Source organism: Eleutherodactylus coqui, chromosome 3 (assembly GCF_035609145.1).
Source record: "Eleutherodactylus coqui strain aEleCoq1 chromosome 3, aEleCoq1.hap1, whole genome shotgun sequence".
In the NCBI taxonomy this organism is placed as follows: Eukaryota; Metazoa; Chordata; class Amphibia; order Anura; family Eleutherodactylidae; genus Eleutherodactylus; species Eleutherodactylus coqui.
In genome coordinates, this window is record NC_089839.1 from 278,969,204 (window position 1) to 278,990,384 (window position 21,181).

The window sequence follows — 21,181 nt, forward strand, 5'->3', positions numbered from 1 at the left end:
CGGTATTGGGCTAATTTCACAATTATCATTGTGAATCAGACCAGCCGATTCCAACTCCCATTAAAGTAAATGGTAGTAAAAATCAGGTCCACTAATTTGCCCTCCAAAAGGTCCCAATGCAGCCAAAAGTCCCCAACCCCAAATTACATGAGAATACAGCCACACATCTGTAGAGCACTGTGCTCTTCCCAAAAATTGGTAAAAATAGTGTACAGTGGTGTGGGGGTCAATTGTAGTACAGGAGTGTCAGTGAAAACAAAAGGCCCACATAGGTTCTGACAGGTGAACACAAGACTGAAGCACGGGCTGACTCCAAGGAACAGCTGTAGAGCTCCCAAAAGTTTTGCTATGCAAGACAGCAGGTGTGTTGCTTGTTTTAAAAGTAATGGCATAAAGTTTGCAAAGGACAAATTCTACCAAATGAACAGAACAGCCAAGCATGGGCCTTCTCCAAAAAATAGCTGTAGAGCTACAGATGTTTCTTCTGCTTCAGAAAATGTTAGTTTTGGGAGGAAGGAAGAGAAAACATGGCGGAGGCAGGAGAAGGGAAGCAGCAGCATTTCCACCAACACCAGCAGCACCAGCACCTTGAAGGCACAGTGTGCTCTTCGTGGAAACATAAGAGCTGTAGCTCTATATTTCCATATTGACATATTTTTCATTTGGGGGAAGTAGGAGTAGGAAATGTGGTGGAAACAGTAGGAGAGCTGTAGCCGCAACTTAATCTCAAGGGCACAGTGTGGTCTTTGAAATAAACCTATGCTTAGTCATATGTAAATAAAAAGTGCAAGCATGCCAACTAATTAGTGGAATCTGTCACAGGGGTGCATAAATCAGGCAAAATCCACGCCTGGTACATTTTTAGAAATGTCAGGTGACTGTGGACAGGTGGATGGATCTGCTAGTTATCACTCCCCCAGCTGTGCTGAACACCCTTTCTGATAGCACACTGACTGCGGGGCAGGTAAGGACTTCCAAAGCATGTTGTGCAAGCTCTGGCCAGTCATCCAGCTTAGACACCGAGAAGTCAAAGGAGCCACTACCATGTCTGAGTACATCTATGTGAGAGCTGACATACTTTTTGATACTTTTTGGCCATCATGGATAAGTGCTGCCTGTGACTACCAGTCCTATCCTTTGCTTTTGCTGAAGGCTTTGATGGGTTGAAAAAGCTATGCCATACCTCTGTTAGAATTTTCCTGCTAATAGTGCTTTCTGCTCATCTGCCATGAGCTGCAGAACTGCGATCCATTGCGGATACATCCCCACGGCCATAGGGAAATGCTCTGTTCAAGCTACTTAACGGTCTGCATTGTGAGGTCCATCTCCAGTATTGGAATTAGATTTGTCATTTTATGCTTGTAGAGGGTATCAAAAGGGTGGTTGCCCGGTAATGATCTGATATTTTGATGTGGGCTATGTGACAATCCTTCTGCAAGCACTGCTGCATCATAGCACTCATGTGCCTCAAACTGCCTAAGGCTAATGGTCCACATTCCTCGGGTTGAGGCCTAAGATTTTCCTTTGGGTGGTTCTGCGATCCACATAGAATAGCTGGGATTAGTGATCTTCTTTCTCCTCTATACTTCCCCCATGGGTGGAGAAACATGCTTGAGAAGACACCCCCCTTTCTTGCACCACGTTCACCTCTACCACCAACACGCCCCCTACCCCTTTCCTTTGTATTATTTTTTGGATAATTTTTTAATGTAACTTATCAGCTAATGTTGTAATTTGCAGAAAACCACTAGTAGCTGCATAAGGCCTGCAAATCATTTGTAGTGGCTGGACTGATGACTTTGAACAATATCTGAGGCTGCTAGCATGCACTGTGTATATTTGCTGTTTCCCTGTTTGGTGCAGAGTATAGCTTGTATCTTTGTGTGCGGTCCCTGTTTGGTGCAGCATAACTGAATTCCTTAAAGTCCACTACTAGCTGCTTGAAGGTCTGCAAATAATTCATAGTAGCCGGACTGGTGACCTTAAACAACTGTAACGGCTTATCAGGGCTGGATAGGAGCCATGGGTGTAGTAGCTGTGCAAGACAGTAGTCAGGATAGCCAGGAGTCGTTATCGGGAAATCTCGGTTGCAGTACAAATGGATGAGGCAGGTAACGTAGTCAGAGAGGAAGCCAGAAGTCAATATCAGGAGGTCTTGCAGAAACAGCAGAGAAGCAGGCAACATCGAGCTGGACTAAACCGTGCTGTAAAACAGATTAATCACGCGCTGGTGCAGTGGCAGGATTAGGCTTTTATAGGAAGTCTAATCAAGAGTCGGGCAGAGCTAGGATATGCTATGGGATAACAGGATCTGGGAGTAAGGCAACAGGTGTGCAAGGCAACTGTCCAAAGAGCTGATGGCTTAATAAGAAGGGCACTGCTTGGAGTACAGGGGGTTCCCGATTTGAGTTCTGACAACGATATTTGAGGCCACAAACAGAGAATTACGCCAAAGTGTAGTTTGTCTGTCTGCTTTGCTGCTATATACGTTTACAACAGCAAATATACCCTCTACCAATGTACAACCATATTCTTATAGGAAAAAAATATGATGCAGCAACTGCATCATAAATGTTAAAATTATCAGCATCAATATATACTATGTTTAGAATGCCTGTCTCTGTCAAGTATAGTCATATAAACATGATGAAGCTTTCCTGTCCTGTGCTGAACTGCAAAATGACTGCTGTGTTTATGCTGTATATGGCTAGGTCATGTGAAGCAGGTGTCTAATGAAACTGCTGCCCATATGCAATATGGGGAAAACATTTGGTGACATCACCAAGGCTCCCTGGCTACTGATTGTACCAGGCATTTTGGGAAATTCAGTTTCTGTGCGATTTTTGCCAAAAATTGGGCAAGACTAACCCAATTCGATTTTGCAAAAATTATGACGACTTTATTGCCCAGCTGATCAAGTTGTCAACTTCACTTGATTTTGGACTAACCCACTGGCGTTGCCGATTTCCGCGCGTGAAAAATGCAGCTTTTTCGTTAATTTCCATTGACAATCATGGGTGCATTAAGAGAAAAATAAGGACACATATGCAACTGACAGTTCCTATGTTAAAAATTGCAACGGACCAGAAAAAAAAACCCCAATGGACAAGAACACATTCTATACTAATTGCTCTTCAGAAAAAACGCAAAACGCAATTTAGCATCGCAGGAAAAAAAATCGCCAGTGGGTAGGCACCCTTAGCTGGACATTATGTCCATGTTGTCATTGGCCCCTTTATTCTGTAAGACCCTGGGCCAACAGGAAGAATCTTTGATTCTCTGTTGGGCTATTCTAACATTTACTCTATTCCTTAGTAATGAATTAGAAAGTTTAAGGGGTTGTTCTAGCAGTCTGACCCGCAATCAGACACTTATGACATATTCTGCGGATATTGTGTGGATAGGTCATAAGTTAGTTTTGTGACCCTTTAAGTATCTTTCCATCAACTTTTACAAAGCTGAACGCTATGTAGATATACACTATCCTATCAAAAGTAATTGAACACCCGAGTAAGAACAATATCTAGTGGAGCCACCATTGGCCATAATGACTTAGATACCCTCCTTGACATATTCGACTAACATCTGATACCCTTCAGCTGGTATTTCCCTCAATTCATCCTGCAAATGTCTGACAAGTTGTCTTAAAGAAAATGCATCGGCCTGTCTACAATGGTGCGAGGAGCATCATCATTGGACAGTTGAGCAATGGAAGAATGTTCTATGGAGTGATGAGTTACACTACTCCATCTTCAAATCAGATAGACGTATCTGGGTGTGGAGGATGCCTAGGGAGCACTTTTTGCCTGAGTGTGTTGTGCCAACAGTTAAGTACAGCTGAGGTTCCATTATGGTCTGGGGATGTTTTACGTTGTACGGATTTGGTCCATTAGTTGTAGCGACAAGAACCATGAACACGGAGATGTAGCTTGACATTCTGCACAATAATGTACTGCCGAAAATGTGGTAATACTCTGGGAACGGTCAGTAATGCTTCCAACAAGTCAATGCGCCTTGTCACAAATCCAATGCTGTTTTATGTTGGTTTTAAGATATGGATGTTCCACGATCCATAGCATTCCTATAATATACTTGCAAAAATTAGCTATATAAACCCTTAGCATGCGGTTCAGATGATTACTTTCGTCCTCACATATTCTACAATTTCTGAAAATTCTGCAAGCTTAAACGTGTGTTATCTAATCATCCTCAGAATACATTGAAAACAGGCCTTTGCCAGAGTAAGAACGTGAATTATTTATTCCAGGAAGGAGAATGCTTTGTATTATAGCATACCACAATACTCGCCATCCCATGTAAGGTCAAGAATTTCACTGTACTTTGACATTTCCATCTGGATGCCAATGCACTGATCACTTCAGAAAGGAATGAGAAAATGAGTTTATTGTCCTGATTTGTATTGGATTTTAAGGTAACTCTGAACCTATAATATATATTACGGAATCGCTTGAAGGGTCAGTCTAAGCTTTGGGTATGACATATTGCTAGGATATATCATAACATCATGATCATTTGAAGGGAAGTCTTTGCTGAATCTTTGGCGCTACAGGTGGGCAAGAGCAGGTGGGCAGGAGCATGCATGTGCATTGAAAAACTGGGAAGCACCCTTCATTCTAAAGATCATGGGGCGGGGATTCATCAGGAAAACCTATTATCCTAGCAATGTGCCATCATCGGCAACGGTAGAATTGCTACATTTAGCTGTTATAATAATCTGATCATGATATGGATGCTTGCCGGCCGTGACAGAATCGGGACCGGGGTGACATCATGACAACCGCCCCAAATTAAGTGATCCACATGCCGGTGCATGCTTGGAGTCATTTCGGTAATGGACGCCAAATTGAGCATTTCTCTGCTGGTGTGTGTATGGATTGGTCAGTGAAGGTTATGTGGCAGACAACCCATGTGATCGCTGTAGCGCTTGTAAACAGAAGACCAAATCGTAACGAGAGGCAGTGGGAGAACATCGTGGCAGCACGTCGTGAGTATTGTGTTTTGTTTTTTTTTATACATGTTGCATCCCCCCACCGCCACCAATTCGGAAAACCTCTTTAATGAAGTCATGCAACACCTTAATTTGTGGGTCAAAATGGGTGTCGTCTCTCCTTAAGGAGAGCACCCAAAAAGTGTGTGGAGACACCTAGGGGGTGAATGGGTCGGGGGGGCATCATCTCTCCCCAAGGAAAGCACCCAGAAGGGGTGTAGGAAAACACCAGAGAGGTGAGTGAGGAGACTTATAAGGCCATGCATGCTCCTCTTCTTTATGCAAATAAAGAAGATGGAACAATACCTCTGCAGCACCACCTATTGGATGGCAGCATTTCTTCAAATTAATGTACGACTCTGTAACAAGTCTGTAAAACAATGACTGAATAGGAAACCAAGCCAGAAAACCATACACAGACAGCTGTTTCAGGGTGTTTGCCCCTCATCAGTGTGCTGTAGGTTTCTGGCTTGGCGGGTGAGAGGCCTGTAATGTGGATCAAGACGGGTGTCATCTCTCTTTAAGGAGAGCACCCAAAAAGTGTGTGGAGACACCTAGGGGGTGAGTGGGTTGGGGGGTATCATCCCTCTCCAAGGAGAGCACCCAGGAGCGGTGTGAGAAAACACCTGAGAGGTGAGTGAGTTGACTTATATGGCCATGCATGCTTTTCTGGGTAATTTTATGCAAATAAGGAAGATAAAACAATACCTCTGCAGCGCCACCTATTGGATGGCAGCATACCTTCAAATCAATGTACGGCTTTTTAACAATGAAAATAAACGTGCGTTGCAGTGCTAAAATATTGCTGCTTTACAGTATGCAGACATTGCAACGGGCAATGGTTGTGACTCCCACTATTAACCCTTTGTAATCCAATTTTGGATTCAGGGTTTCCTAGGGGAATTTCTCTTTCTGCCGTTATACAATGGCGCCATCTGCTGGCTAGAGCCAGTACTGCAGTATGGGACATGCTGGAGAGGTCCCCGACAACAGAGCGGCCAGTAATATGCAGTAAGAATACTGTGCCGGGCGTCTTCCGACATCGGAGCTGTACAGGCTTCAATCAGAATGTCTTCAGGCGTCAGACAGTGGATTGGCAAGGGTTAAGTTTAGAGAGATTGATGCCTAGGGACAAGGAACATGGTGGTGGAGATCCTAAGGAAGTAGCCTCTGCTGGCCATGCTAATGTAGCGAGAGAATGTAAGAGCAACATACCTAGGAGGAATATTGTGTGAATTGTTAAGCTATTTCATGTGCATGTAACGTTGAATGTTATATTCTCACATGGTTTGCGTATGACCTCTGCTGGTTATTTCCATTATATCTACTGTGAAAAAATATTATGACTTGTATGGCGCTGGTGCGGATTGACTGCGGGGTTGCATGTGGGATGTGGAGACGTCTGGGGAAACTCATGCATCATAAAAGAACCCGCCGGCCTGATCTTGAGGTCATCTCACTTCAGTATTTTGAGGGAAAATTAAGCATTCCGACAGGGGCTGCATTAGGTCTGCAGATTCGGCTGGGAGAAACACGCATACGCCTTCCATCGGTTTTCTGCGAAGCCTCTTTGTGACTTTGGGGACTCCCCACGCTTAGTGAGCGATAGCCGTTTGTTCACCCAGGCAACTCCACCTCCACCGTGCCATCGCGCTGTCATGAATAGGCATCAGGAGCTACGACTATAACAGCAAGCTTTCAGTGAGTTAACTTTTTTGCTATTGAGTACATTGCAAAGTAATAGTTCCATGCTAAAACTGCCTTCAGATGGAGGTGTGAGACTATTTTTTTTCTTTTGTAACGTTAGCGTCAAGCCTTAAGATAGTAGTTGCATTAATAAACAGTTTCAAGCACCACATTTGGGATTTTAATGATGTCTCGGCATAAGCTCTTGTCATTAACCATGCAAAGTTGCACTTGGGCGCATGTTTGGGCATATGGCCCCATAGCTTGGAATCGGGTTCTGGTCCCAAAGCCATTCCCTTGGGAGGAAAGGGAGACGCCACCATCATTGGTTGTGTTAGCTAGTGTCACTGGGGAAAGGGGGCAAGTGTAGCTGTGGTTCTGGGATCGCTTCCTTTCTAGATAGTCTGGTGCAGGTTCTGTGTGTGTTTTTCTGTCTTCCTGCTCTGGTGGGAGTGGTGTTGGGTGAGACGTGTTAGGCCTCACTCATGAGTAGTTTTTCAGGACTATTTAGCCTGACTTGGCTTGACTGCGGTTTATTTTCAATCTTCCTCTAGCTGTGGAGGAGGCCAGAGCTTGGAGCTGGTTCCTCTGTTTACCTGAGTCTTTGCAAAGCTAAGTACAGCTGTTATTATCTGTTACATCTTGTTTGCCACGCACATAGGGTCAGCTAGTAGCCTAGGTACTTGATCAGGTTAGCCCTTCTCAGGGCGGGTTACCTGCATACAGGCCCGTCTCTTCCCTGGGTAGGTTCTTTAGGGACAGTATTTCCCTTGATGCAGTTGTCTTTATTGTTGGGTGGGCATTTGCCCTAATATTCCAGGTTACAGTTCCGGTACGTCCTGTTTGGACATGACAGCAAGCTGAGATCAAGTCCCTACTTGTGAACCCGAGGGGGCCACAAATACCATCCAGGGCAGCCCCTTTAAAATATAATAAAGTTCAGCAACTGTAACTCCATCCATCATGTTGCAAGTCCTCCTCATTATCCTTAATCCTCCTTATCCTTAAACTTGGATCTTTACATAAAGCATAAAAGTTGGAGCAGACTAAAAGTAGAGTCGGATAACAGTTTAGAAAATATGGCTGCTGTAGACAACCGCGCCATCTTTGGCACTTGCTTTTATGTATGGCTCTCATTAGTATAAGTAGTAGAGCATTACTTCTCAATCTGTATGGATGCACCACTTAATAGGGTGATAACATAAGAAACTTTGTCCAAATGTTCACCATGTGATTGTAAACAAGTTGCTGGACTTGAAGTCTCATCGAAGGAACAGATGTCTCCCGGATGTTAGCGATTCACTGACAATGACACAGTGTTCTGTTATTGCCTTTATATCTATAAACACCTTCACGAGTTGTTAAGTAATAACTAACGTGACAATAATGAAGCCAAAATAACTCCAGCAGATGGCATGACTTAATCATTAAAAATACCGGAGAGATCATATGATGACACCTATGACATGCTGAATGTGCAATGCCTGGGAGGTTGCTACGCAACAATCTTATCTCTTACTTCTGGGTAGTAAGCCCGGAGTTATCTGTTACTGCGCCATTTACAAATCAACATTTGGGACAGTTTTTATATGTGCTTCCTTGTACGCCAGGGGAAAATATACATTTATTACACTGTATATTTATCCTTTGATGACTGCAGATATAAGAAATACTGAATCCTTACTCCATCTGCTGCTTTGTAAACCGCCATGTTCTGTATGAGATAACATGAGATGTATCACACTGACAAGTTTGATTTTTTTTGCATTGCTAGTATTATGTGCAAAAGCAATACTGTAATTGCTTGTTATTAAGAATTTTTAACCATTGTGCTTCTGCAGCTTGCATGCGTTGGCATATATTGCAAGATGCTAGATGCCCTCCAATGTCAATCTCAACGGGCGGAGATCCGAGTTCGTTCAGTCTCCAGCCCCTCTGACCTCAATTCTGATTTGAGTTTTAATGAAAACCAATTACAGAAATGCTATTTAAAAAATAAGTACTATAGAAAATCAAAACCCATAATATTAATACAGCACAAATCAATCTCAGTACATTAGATACAATACCAGAACCAAGCCCATGCTATAAATACATAAGCAAGACCAAAGTCAGAACATAAATACAGCACTAGAACCAAACTCATAGCATAAATAGAGCACTAGAACCAAGCTTGTAACATAAATACAGTACGAGCCAACCTACGTTCACAATTAGAATACCAGAACCAAGCCTAAAATATAGATGCATAACCAGAACCAAACTCCTAACATAAATACAGCACCAGAACCAAAATCATAACATTAATAAAGCACAAAGCAACCTCAGTACATAGTTAACAATAATTACAATACCAGAGCTAAGCGCACAACATAAATACAGCACTAGAAACAAACTCATAATATAAATACAGCACCAGAACCAAAGTCATAACATTACTAAAGCACAAACCAACCTCAGTACATAGTTATGGTATTGTACATAGTTAACAATAGTTACAATACCAGGACCAAGCCCATAACCTAAATACAGCACTAGAAACAAACTCATAACATAAATACAACACTAGAACCCAGCTTGTAACATAAAGACAGTACAAGCCAACCCCCATTCATAATTAGAATGCCAGAATCAAGCCTATAACATAAATAGAGCACCAGAGCCAAGCTCATAACATAAATAGAGCACCAGAACCAAGCTTACAACGAAAAATACAGTGCGAGCCAATCTCAGGACATAATTAACATACCAGAATTAAGCCCATAATATAACAACTGCAGCAGAACCATGCTTAGTACATAAAAACAGAATCAGATCCAAACTCATAACATAAATATAGCAAGTTACAGCCTCAGTACATAGTTACAACATCAGAACCCAGCTCATAACATAAATACAGGAGCAGAACTAAGCACGTGTGTTGCAGGGGAGTCCATTGGCTGACAGCAGCACCTCAGAACATCATAGGGGAGGAAATAGAGCCAGGAGGAAGATGGTTCATGTAGCTTCAGAAGACACTGCCATGCATAGGAAGAAGATCATCTAGCCAGGAGGACCTAAGGAACCTGTTGCCCCCTTCCTGTAAGCTGGGTGTCTGCATTCTAAAGCCAAAGCCAGTCATGTTTACTTCCCCATCCACCCCTCACCCAGAGGGGAGTCCTACACAGCTTCCTACCACCCAGTAGCAAAGGGGATGAGGTCAATAGGGGCTGGGTCACCCCCCCCCCCCCCCCTCCAAGTACTCTGAGCAATCTCTACAGTAGGTACGTATACCCCTAACCCATCCTTATGTTAGTTTTACTGAATGCCAGTAAATTTACAATACATTTTTCACCTATAGTCTGCCATTGTTAATAAACATCATTCTTTGTATCCACTTTACTCACCAAGCGAAAGGTTCTGTCCTGTCACATCTGTCAGATGAGCGGTGACTGTGGCCTTCGGGGCGCTGCTAGGAAGGTTACCATCAGAGGACAGGTAAACGAGGACTGAATCTGCAAGACTGGGCTTATCAAATCTAACCTAAGCGAGGAAGGATTAATAATGAGAAGGTAAGAGTTAACACATGTAAAATCACAATCTATTCACATACCCGGCTGATGGCGGCATCTATCATACAGCTAGGGAAATTGTAAATGTAACTGTATCAAGCGAATAAAAGCCTTATGCATGTACTAAAAAGGGCTGGCCATTATGTACTCCTGTGCAAATAAACATAGTATCGTGAACAGGTAGGAATCGTTAGAAATTGAATAGCTATATTTTAATTACATACTTTTAGGTTCACCATTTGGTGCTGATTCATTTCCTATTATATCGTTGTGATGGCTGGACATCCATTTTACAGATGCAAACTTTTGAATGCACTAAATAGACATAGGGAAGAATTTACTAAAACTGGCAAATTTACCAAATCTGTTGGACCATTGGTTGCACTGCCCTTTCCTGCTAAGCCTGCTGAGTTTGGGGAAAATTTATAAGAGCAGTGAAGAATCTCAAAAGGTGCACATTTTTAGGCAAATTTGTCTGGTGCCAAGTCTTGTGACATTTTTTACACCAGAAAACTGGTATACATCAAATAGTGAATTCCCCCCAAAAGTTCTTAATTAATAAAATTGTCTAAAAATACTATGTTTCCCATTGTAGGTTATCATCTGATATTATCGTGGCAAGACTCAAAGCCAGTTCCAAGAAGATGTCACTAATTTCACTGGTGCCATATCTAAAAAACATGGCAGTACCACCTTGAAATCAATGACCCTTCACAGTGTCACATTAATGACAGATAGAGGCACAACGATGAGCAAGGCAACGCCTTCTATTCTGGGAATAAGTGGAGGTCTCTGCTATTTTTTGCCATTTTTGTCAGGCTCTGTTTAAGCCACATTTTACTCTACTGTATGTCTCCGGGTTCTATCGGAATTCCCTAAAAAAAAGTTCATACAGAACCCTGGGACAGAACCTTAGGTTTTCATTAGTCAAGTGGGACCAATGAGGTCTCTGAAGAAATGTCCTTTCCGGCATATGAACTGAAAAGAAATGATGACCATGTAAAAAGAAGACCTCTTTGGTCTCTATTTGACTAAAAATGAAGGCCTACGGGTACATGCCAGGAATTTTTAGGAATTCAGATGGAACCCACGGGACAAAGATAGAACACAGTCTGAATAGCGTCTAACATGTAGCAATATGAGATAAAGAGAGATGTAAGAGAACTAAGCTCAGGCAGAACCAGTTGGTAGATGCAGACTTTCAGAAAAGTGGAGTCGATGATGTTGGTCTCTTACAAAAAAGTTTGTTAGCCACTAGAGTAAAATGTTCTGAAGACAATCACATTTTTCTCTTTAAAAATACGCTTTATTAAGAACCAGCAGGTAAGACGTTTCCATGTTCGTTGACCTCTTCATTCGACAGCTGAATTATATATTTGCATACAGGTATAAAAAATTCCTCAGGGTCCAGTATACATAAACGTCATGACCATTGCTGGCCAGAGTTTTTTGTAAGTGTCCAAGAGCAGTAGAAAAAGTACCAGAGCCTTAGTTCTCTTACACGTCTCTTCGTCCCATATTGCGACACCAACCAACATACTAGGCAAGCAGCACCTCTTTTTTGTTAACTACTCTCAAACCCATGCTTCACCCTACTTCAAGTCTTACCCTTCAGAGTACCCAGTTTTCTCCCCCACTCCCTTACAGTATGTAGCATTCTCACATCACAAAATAAAGTGGAAAAGCTATTTAAATCAGGAGTAGGACTGCTAACCATCCACGCTGGAAGAATGTAGACTGTTGAAGTTTTCCCATCATCTTCACCCATAAACTAATGTTGGATTATCAAGCAGTTTCCTGTTAATTTGGCTTTGGGATCGTTTTGGACTAATGCTATATTAACAGAAGTTCTACAATGACCAGATTATCAAATTACCATAATTTCACATATAGGAACATGCAGTCCGCCTTTAAATGTTGCACAATTTTCACTGCACCTTTGAAGAGTTTTATTACCTTTAGCCATACATTCTGGTCAGGAAACACATTGCAGGGAGCCCAAGAAAGCATCTTATTTCCAGGAGCCGCATTGAAAGGCAGGCAACTCTACAAACAAAATACAAGACACGTGTAGAAATATAATCTTCCTTTTTTCCACCTCAATTGCCAATGGTTTAGATTTTTTTTCAGGAACACTTCAATACTGTATAAAAGCATTCAAGCACAAAATGAGCTGTATTATCCAGTGATGGACCACGGTGTGCTAAACTATCCATCAAAACATGTTTACCAACTGGAGGTATTTTGCATTTTAAATTATCCCATTGAATAAATATTCATTTGCAAAACCCAAATAATTAGAATAGTAGAATTGCAGTTTATATATTGGAAAATTACATTTTGCAGCACTTTGAGGACAAAATCTGGACAATTTAGAAATGTTCACGAAAGCTGACAAAATTTAGAAAATATTGTTAGGTTCTACAAATGTAAAATCAAAGGTGATTAGAGACCCCTGTTGCCCAACTGATAACTTATCAAGAGCAAGGGGTTTATCATCCAAACCCATTTTTGTGGGAAAACCTTTACCGATCTGCGAATATCTTTGGTGGATCATTGCCCAGCAGTAGTGATAAACCTGGATATCATTAACCAAGTCCTTTTCATGCATTCCAGTAGAAAGTAGGAATACTATTTTCATTTTACGGACATAGCCAAAAACATACATAAAATAGAAAGGGGCCCATACCAGATATTAAAATGGGCTGGCCATTATGGTTTGCACCATCCAATAGAAAAAATTATGGCAACTGGTCTAGGCTCCCTTTTCTCTAAGGACTCCATAGCAGTCACATGGTATATTTCTATGTTATATATGTTCTTGGAGGTTATAATCGCCCATGGCTTTAGTGCCCTTAGGCAATGGGGCTCATTTGCTATTGGAAATTCAATTGTTTTCTGGTACAAATTGTTCTAGAAAACGGTCAAACATCCTTTTTTTCCCCACATTTACTACACGTTTTCAATGAATGGCTGAGCACTGCCTCTGATTAGTCACAGTGCTCAGCCAATCAGAGCTAGCGCCTTCAGAAGGGGGGATTTTTCAATCCCCGGCCACCAGAAAGCCAGAAGAAGACTGCCAGGGACCAGGGAGAAGAGCTGGACAGCACTTCTAGGCGAGTTAAGTTTTTTCTTTTTTCTGCAGCTAGGGATGATTTTCGGGGTAGGGCTTATATTTCAAGCCCCCCTCCGAAAATCATCGCTGCAGGGATTGCCTTCAGTGCTGTCACAGTGTTCAGTGAAGAAAGGACTCCCCGCGGGGATTACCATTAACTCCTGCTCCCATAGGAGTCAATGGAAACTCCAGCAAACTGCGTACCTCTCCTATCTCCTTTAGGTCCGTGCTGCTTTGTGCTTCAAATTCCTCACATATAAATGCTTCTATAGGAGCCCATTGGTCCTTTTAGAAGCGTGCATTATGCACGTGCAGAACACACTCTCATCTGACCGAGCCCTAAAACTGCATTACTAAATAAGCCCCAATGTATATCCACCACTGCATGAAATGGCTTACAACAGTACTTGGATGTCAAATTTTATATAGGGAAATATAAGCCCATATAGAGTAAAGCGCCACTTTATTAAAGATACAGTAGTAGTGCATTGGACCTCTTTTGGTCTTGCCAAGAAAATATTCCCCACAGCATTACTCCACCTCTATCAGCCTGAACTGTTGACACCTGAAAGGAAGAGTTCATTGATTCATGCTGCTTGCACCAAATTCACCACCATCCCATCAGCCTGGTGCAAGCTTAAAGCTTGGCAACAGATGGCTGCTTTTTGGCTGTATGTCATGCCCTTACTGATTGGTTAAGGTGTATGGTTAGAGCTCATAGCGGGAAATGGTATAGTGAGCCAGTATGCTGAGGGCAAGGAGTGCAGAAAGTGCAGTAACAAGACAGGAAGAGAAGGAGGAGTTGGTGAGTAGTCTGCTGAGAGAGTTGTCGTCAGAGGTCATGTAAGAGGAATTCAGCAGAGTGAGCAGCTGCAACACACTATGCAACAGAGAAGCCAGGATTCATCAGCTCCCTAGTCTGCCAGCAGTGAGGAGAAAAGCTAGGACACGTTCCACTAAAACAGTGAGTTACATACAACCCGGTGAAGTCAAAGCCAGGGATAGTCAAGAGGTCCATCTTAAATCTCAATTCAAATAATTGCATAACTAACTTCCAGTAAGCCCAACAGATAACTAGGCCTGTGGGAATTTGTACTGTGTAACCTCTAGTTCCAGTTAGAGAGAGACCGTTGAAAAGGAAACTGTGTTCATTCAAATTCAACTGTATTACACTGTGTTGTTCTACTGCATAATCATATTGCTCTGCCAAACTTCTGCAAGACTGCCATTGTTATATTGTGTTACCATATTCAAGCTTCAGTAAAACTGTGCACTTCCAGTTTACTATTCAAAAGCTACAATTGACCCTTACAGTCCCAGATGAAGTGCTGGCGTCACGTGACAAACCACCATTCATTATAAAAGGAAATATATATCTTTTGTGCCACTGTACTGCGACCGAGTAGGACACCGTTGCCCCCATTGTTGGGATAGATTGCAGAGCCACCCGTGACATCCATCTTGCAATCCCCATGGTCTCCCTCAGTTTGGCGCGTCTCGCTCGGGAGCTGCACCTGCCTGTTCAATTCAGCTTTCCCGATGTCTCCAATCTGAACCTCAATTGTTTATTAACCATGCTTACTCTGTCTGCTACTTGCCCTGACCTTTGGATGGATTTATTGTAACAGAAGTATTCTGCCTGCCATGATCACATCTCGGTTGCATGACCGCATCTCTGGTACCGCATTATGGTAAACCTGACCAAGTTGCAGTAGCTGCCTACAGCAAAGACCTGATCCCGATTGGTGGGGTTAAAGCTTGAAAGCTTAGGAACAACAGGCACAAACCCCAAAATCTAGCCCTAAGTCAAATCAGTTTTGAAGAACAAAGGATCTCATCCACAGTCTTGACACAATTAAAATAATTAGAGAGGAAGAATGCATAATATAGAGGCCAAAACATTTTTCCACAGGGGTCCTTCGAAGTCTATATAAATACACCATTTAATGATCTAAGAAGTCGCAGTCTGCAGTGACATACAGAAGGTTGTGAACTGTGGATTGCCTCAGAAGAAATCAATGTACTGTGACTTCACATTAAAATGTAGTGAGGAGAAGTGCTGCAAACATGGAAAAAGCTTGTGATAGAAACTAACAGCTGTCACATATACAAGAAGTAGGTGATAAGCGTTTGTGAAGCTTTATCTGGGGATTTTATTTGTAGCTTTTGTTTAGGTTTATAAATTACTTAAATGTTTCTTCTAAAGAAAACATGTCAGGAAAGAGTAGAAATCTACTTTAAGGCCTGTGTCACACGAGCGTATGCGTATTTGCGTGGACTGCGTTTTTGCTGAATGGGCGTAGCATTTTGGCATGTGCAAGTGCATTTTTACTGTACTTTTTGCAAATGCACAGGAAAGCAGAGCATAATATTTGTTTGCACGATAGAATTGCGCACGTAACATGTAAATGAACCCATTGAAATCAATGGGTTCTATTTTCTATTTTGCGCACACAAATACACCCGTGTGACACAGGCCTGAAGGCTATGGACATCTTTGACAAGGAATAAAAAAGTTTTGTATATGCTAGGTAAGTTGAGTTAAATAAAAAAGTATTTTTTTTATGTTTCAGGCTGTACTTCTTATTTCTGCATTCATTTTAGACCTCCTGATATGCAGTTTGCCAAGTACTCCTAGTTTTAGACTCTTTCTCCCAATGCTGCATGTGAGGTGTGTGTCCAGGATGTTACTGCCTCCACTAGCTCTCATGTATAGTGATGAGCGTATTTTTGAAAGGTTCGGTTACGCCAGTTCACAGAATTTTGGCAATAAGTTTGTTTTGGTCCAAATTAGTTTGAACCAAACTGGATCTTCACCGCTATCCCTAAAACTCTAAAATTGGAGTACAACAGTGTCTAAGAACCATAAGTGCTCTGTATAATACTCTTAAGTCACCTATGAGTGTTTCTAAGTATTTTTAGCATTTTTTAAGGCAAATTTAGTGAAAAAAGAAAAAAACAAAGTAGGTAAAAGGAAGAAGATTCTTCTCCCTTCTCCTCCTTTGTTCTTCATTCCTCTTCTTCTCCTTCCCCTTCTACTTCTTCTCATTCTTCTTTTTCTCCTCTTACTACTCCTTTTTCTTTTCCTCTTCCTACTCCTTTTTCCTTTTCTTTCTTCTTCCTACTTCTTTTCACTTTCCTTGTTTTTCTTTTTTTCTTCTGCTTTTTCTTGCTTCTTCTTTTTGCGGGTTCGGCTGAGACAAATCGCCAGAAATTAGGTTCTCTCCAAATCAAACCTCTAGCAAAGATTGACTTGAATCAGGGTTTGGCTTCATGTCTACAGGTGAGTTGGGTTCCGTAGGCAGGAGCCCTGGGGCATAAGGACATTACTTCCCAGTCCGGATGTGTGCGAGTTGTCTGGCGTCTCCTCTGTGCATGTGGGCAGGCGTGTTGGCATATGGGCGGGCCCGCTGGCCGGCACGCCCCCCGCACATGAGCAGTGTAGATTTTTTTGTTCAATCTCCTGCTTTCTCGCGGGACCCGCAGCACACCTGGAGTGACAGTTCCGGGTGTGCCTCAGATCGGACAACTTTCATTGACTTGCAGGACCCGTGGCAAAACGCAGCATGCTGCAATATGTTTTCCGGACTAGAAGGTCTGGAAAACAAACCCGCATGGTTTAATTTGGCTGCGGGCGCCCATAATTGTCTATGGGCAGCTTGAACTCCGGATCGTCCTACCCTCTCTGAAGACTCTCTACACCACAATGCTGGTAGAAGGCAGCAGGGGGTCTATAAAGGGGTAGTCATTGGCTCCATATGTGAGGTGCTGAAGGAATCTACCATTGGCCTAAACGGGAATTAGGCATGATCTTGCCCACCGATGGACTGCAGGCTGGAATAAGTGCCAGCATGCCTGAGTGGAAGCTATGCATTGTGTTCCCTGAAGTTGAAACAGAGACCCAGAGGTGCAAGGGTGCATTCACATGGGCAAGTGCGATATTGGTCTGAGAAACTCAAACTAATATCAGACTTGTAATAATGCGGTTCTGGATGTGAGCAGGGTGCGTTTTTGCATAAAAAACACATTGCATTTATGTACTTGCGATTTTCACATTCGTTTTACACTTTTTTGCATGCAATTCCTTTAAAGATCTCATAGGAAATTATGGGCGAGGAACTGCCCAAAAATAGGACATGCAGGGATTTTTCAATCTCGCAGCATCACGGCAAGAAAAAAAATCGCTCATGCAAATAAACACATTGAGATCAATTTGCTATTAACCCTTTCCAATCCACTGTCTGACCTCTGAAGACATTATGATTTAAGGCTGTACAGCTCCGATGTTGAAAGACGTCCGTCGAGGTTCTCTTACTGTATATTGCCAGCCTCTCTGCTGTCGGAGCCTATCCAACGTGTCACCTCATGTAGTACTGGCTTTAGCCAGCAGATAGCGTCGTTGTATAACAGCAGAAAAAGAGTAAGCCCCCTAGGAAAACCAGGATAGAAATTGGATTGGAAAGGGTTAACACGCTCAAGTTCCGTCCATATTGCTATCTGAAGGAACTTGCGCGTGAAACTCGCCCGTGTGAATTCACCCTCACAGAGAGAAAGTCAGTGAGCTGGCTTAGGGAAAGTGTTTTGTGGACTGTGGAAGACTGAATGTGAGAGTGAATGACCACACAAAATGGAGAAATTAGCTGTCTGATAGCCTTAGAAATGGTTTATTGTTTCAGCCCTGAGAAATCATTTGACCAATGGGACTATGAGGGAAAGTGTTAGCTTAAAGGGCTTATGGAAGATAGGCCAAGTGTTTACAGAGTATCTCTCCTCCTGTGTAGAAAGAAAAGTTCAAGTATTGTATGTTACACTGTAAGTTAGAGTAAATCTGTCACCTACCTAAAGCACTATAAACTTACTCTTATGGTGCTGTTAAAACAGGCAACATAGTATGTTAGGCTGAAAGAGGACAATGTCCATCTAGTTCAGCCTGCTTCCACCCTCACCCCCCCCCCCCCCCCCATTTTGATCCAGAAGAAGGCAGAAAAACCCCAATGAGGCAGAAGCTATTTTGGGGAACAAATTCCTTCCCAGCTCCATAATGGCAATCTGAATAATCCCTGGATCAATATTGGAAAGTTCCTACCTAACTCCAAGACCCCGATCAACAACCCTGCTGGTTATTTAATGTCTATATCCTTTAATATCATAGTGCACTGAAGAGATGTCTAGTCCTCTCTTAAACTCCTCTATCGATTTTGCCATCACCACATCCTCAGGCAGAGAGTTCCACAGTCTCACTGCTGTTACAGAAAAGAACCCCCTTCTGTGTTGGTGATGAAACCTGCTTCCATCTAACCATAGAGGATGCCCTCTTGTTACCATCGTAGTCCTTGGAATAAACAGATCATGGGAGAGATCCTTGTATTGTCCCCTCATGTATTTATACATGGTTATTTGGTTATTAGGTGACAGGGAGCCAGCTGATGAATTTTTCATACTCATCCACTTCTTTGTTCCCATGGTGCCGGCTGCTGAATTCCATGTGTCGGCTGAAATTCTGACTCTTTTCAGAGTCCTGTGTGCGTGGCTTTCTATACAAGTCTATGTAAATAGTTGGATTTTTGGGCCAGATCATGGACTCAACAGAAGAATAAAGCACCCAACTCCCTGTCACCTGTCCTAATAGCACCATGAGTTAGTTCATGGTGCTTCAGGCAGGATCCCTTTAAGTTAAAGTGAAGATCATATTGAACTGTGTAAAGCTGAAGTTGAACTGAGTGGAGTACTATTCCAAGTGTAATATATACTACTGCAATATACTACTGTGTTGTTGCTGTTGCAGTTTTAAGGTGAACGGTACCCCCATTCTAACAAAGAACTTAAAGGGGTTGTCCCGCGCCGAAACGGGTTTTTTTTTTTTTCAACCCCCCCCCCCGTTCGGCGCGAGACAACCCCGATGCAGGGAGGTAAAGAAAGCTCACCGGAGCGCTTACCTGAATCCCCGCGCTCCGGTGACTTCTCTACTCACCGCTGAAGATGGCCTCTTCCTCCGTGGACCGCAGCTCTTCTGTGCGGTCCACTGCCGATTCCAGCCTCCTGATTGGCTGGAATCGGCACGTGACGGGGCGGAGCTACACGGAGCTACACGGAGCCCCATAGAAGACTGCAGAAGACCCGGACTGCGCAAGCGCGGCTAATTTGGCCATCGGAGGGCGAAAATTAGTCGGCACCATGGAGACGAGGACGCCAGCAACGGAACAGGTAAGTATAAAACTTTTTATAACTTCTGCATGGCTCATAATTAATGCACAATGTACATTACAAAGTGCATTATTATGGCCATGCAGAAGTGTACAGACCCACTTGCTGCCTCGGGACAACCCCTTTAAACTGTGTCAACTGTACTCTGACCGGAGGCCATACTTTTGTTGTTCACAGTACTGGGTGATGTGTAGATTTGTATGTGCACAACTAAGGGTAAATTGTAGAGATGAGCGAACGTACTCGTCCGAGCTTGATACTCGTTCGAGTATAGGCGTGTTCGAGATGCTCGTTACTCGTAACGAGTACCACGCGATGTTCGGGTTACTTTCACTTTCATCTCTGAGACGTTAGCGCGCTTTTCTGGCCAATTGAAAGACAGGGAAGGCATTACAACTTCCCCCTGCGACGTTCAAGCCCTATACCACCCCCCTGCAGTGAGTGGCTGGCGAGATCAAGTGTCACCCGAGTATAAAAATCGGCCCCTCCCGCGGCTCGCCACAGATGCGTTCTGACATAGCTGAGGGAAAGTGCTATCGTGTTGGAGCTGCTATAGGGAGAGTGTTAGGAGTTATTGTAGGCTTCAAGAACCCCAACGGTCCTTCTTAGGGCCACATCCAACCGTGTGCAGTACTGTGGAGGCTGCTTTTTGCAGTGTTGCACATTTTTTTTTTTTTTGTATATCGGCCGTGCAGAGCATTGTGCCCTGCAGTAATACTCCAGGGACAGAAGTGTGGAGGCAGGGAGAGCGTTAGGAGTATTTTAGGCTTCAAGAACCCCAACGGTCCTTCTTAGGGCCACATGTAACTGTGTGCAGTACTGTGGAGGCTGCTTTTTGCAGTGTTGCACTTTTTTTTTTTGGTATATCGGCCGTGCAGAGCATTGCGCCCTGCAGTAATACTCCAGGGACAGAAGTGTGGAGGCAGGGACAGAAGACATATTATTGATTGAATATACGCAGTGGGCCTTTTCTAAAAAATATTGGGCAAAAAATCTATTTGGCCTGCCTGTCACTGTGCTCAGTGTTCTGGGTCCGTGTGTGCTCGGTGTAGTAGTTCTACAAAATCATACGCAGCCAGCTAAGTGTTACAGCAGGCGTGCGCCAAATTATTTCCTGGCTCTGGCTGGGCTCTGAAATCACCGCTGTGTTGCAGTTGACAGTGCAACACTCTGCAGTTCTGTGACATAGTCCAGGGACAGAAGTGTGGAGGCAGGGACAGAAGACATATTATTGATTGAATATAGGCAGTGGGCCTTTTCTAAAAAATATTGGGCAAAAAATCTATTTGGCCTGCCTGTCACTGTGCTCAGTGTTCTGGGTCTGTGTGTGCTGGGTGTAGTAGTTCTACAAAATCATACGCAGCCAGCTAAGTGTTACAGCAGGCTTGCGCAAAATTATTTCCTGGCGTTCCGTAAACGAAGTCAGCCTCCAACCACAGGCCAATAAGCGGCACATTTAATTACAGAGTTCTGTTTCTGCACTACTGGTAATACACCATGCTGAGGGGTAGGAGTAGGCCTAGAGGACGTGGACGCGGGCGAGGAGGCGGAGGCCCAAGTCAGGGTGTGGGCACAGGCCGAGCCAGTGCGGTGGCCAGGGGTAGAGGCAGGGCTAGA

The 21,181-nt window shown here is 43.2% G+C and overlaps 1 protein-coding gene across 4 annotated transcripts in view; it reads right to left on the minus strand.

Moving 5' to 3' along the window:
• Positions 1 to 21,181, minus strand: part of PAPPA2 (pappalysin 2) — a 208,633-nt gene that overhangs the window by 80,113 nt on the left and 107,339 nt on the right. For all 4 annotated transcript variants that reach the window (XM_066597487.1, XM_066597489.1, XM_066597488.1 and 1 more), the window contains exons 12-13: positions 12,202 to 12,291; positions 10,081 to 10,216 (exon numbers count right to left, since the gene is read on the minus strand). In XM_066597487.1, coding sequence (XP_066453584.1) covers positions 10,081 to 10,216; positions 12,202 to 12,291 — 226 coding nt within the window. The remainder of the gene's footprint in view (positions 1 to 10,080; positions 10,217 to 12,201; positions 12,292 to 21,181) is intronic.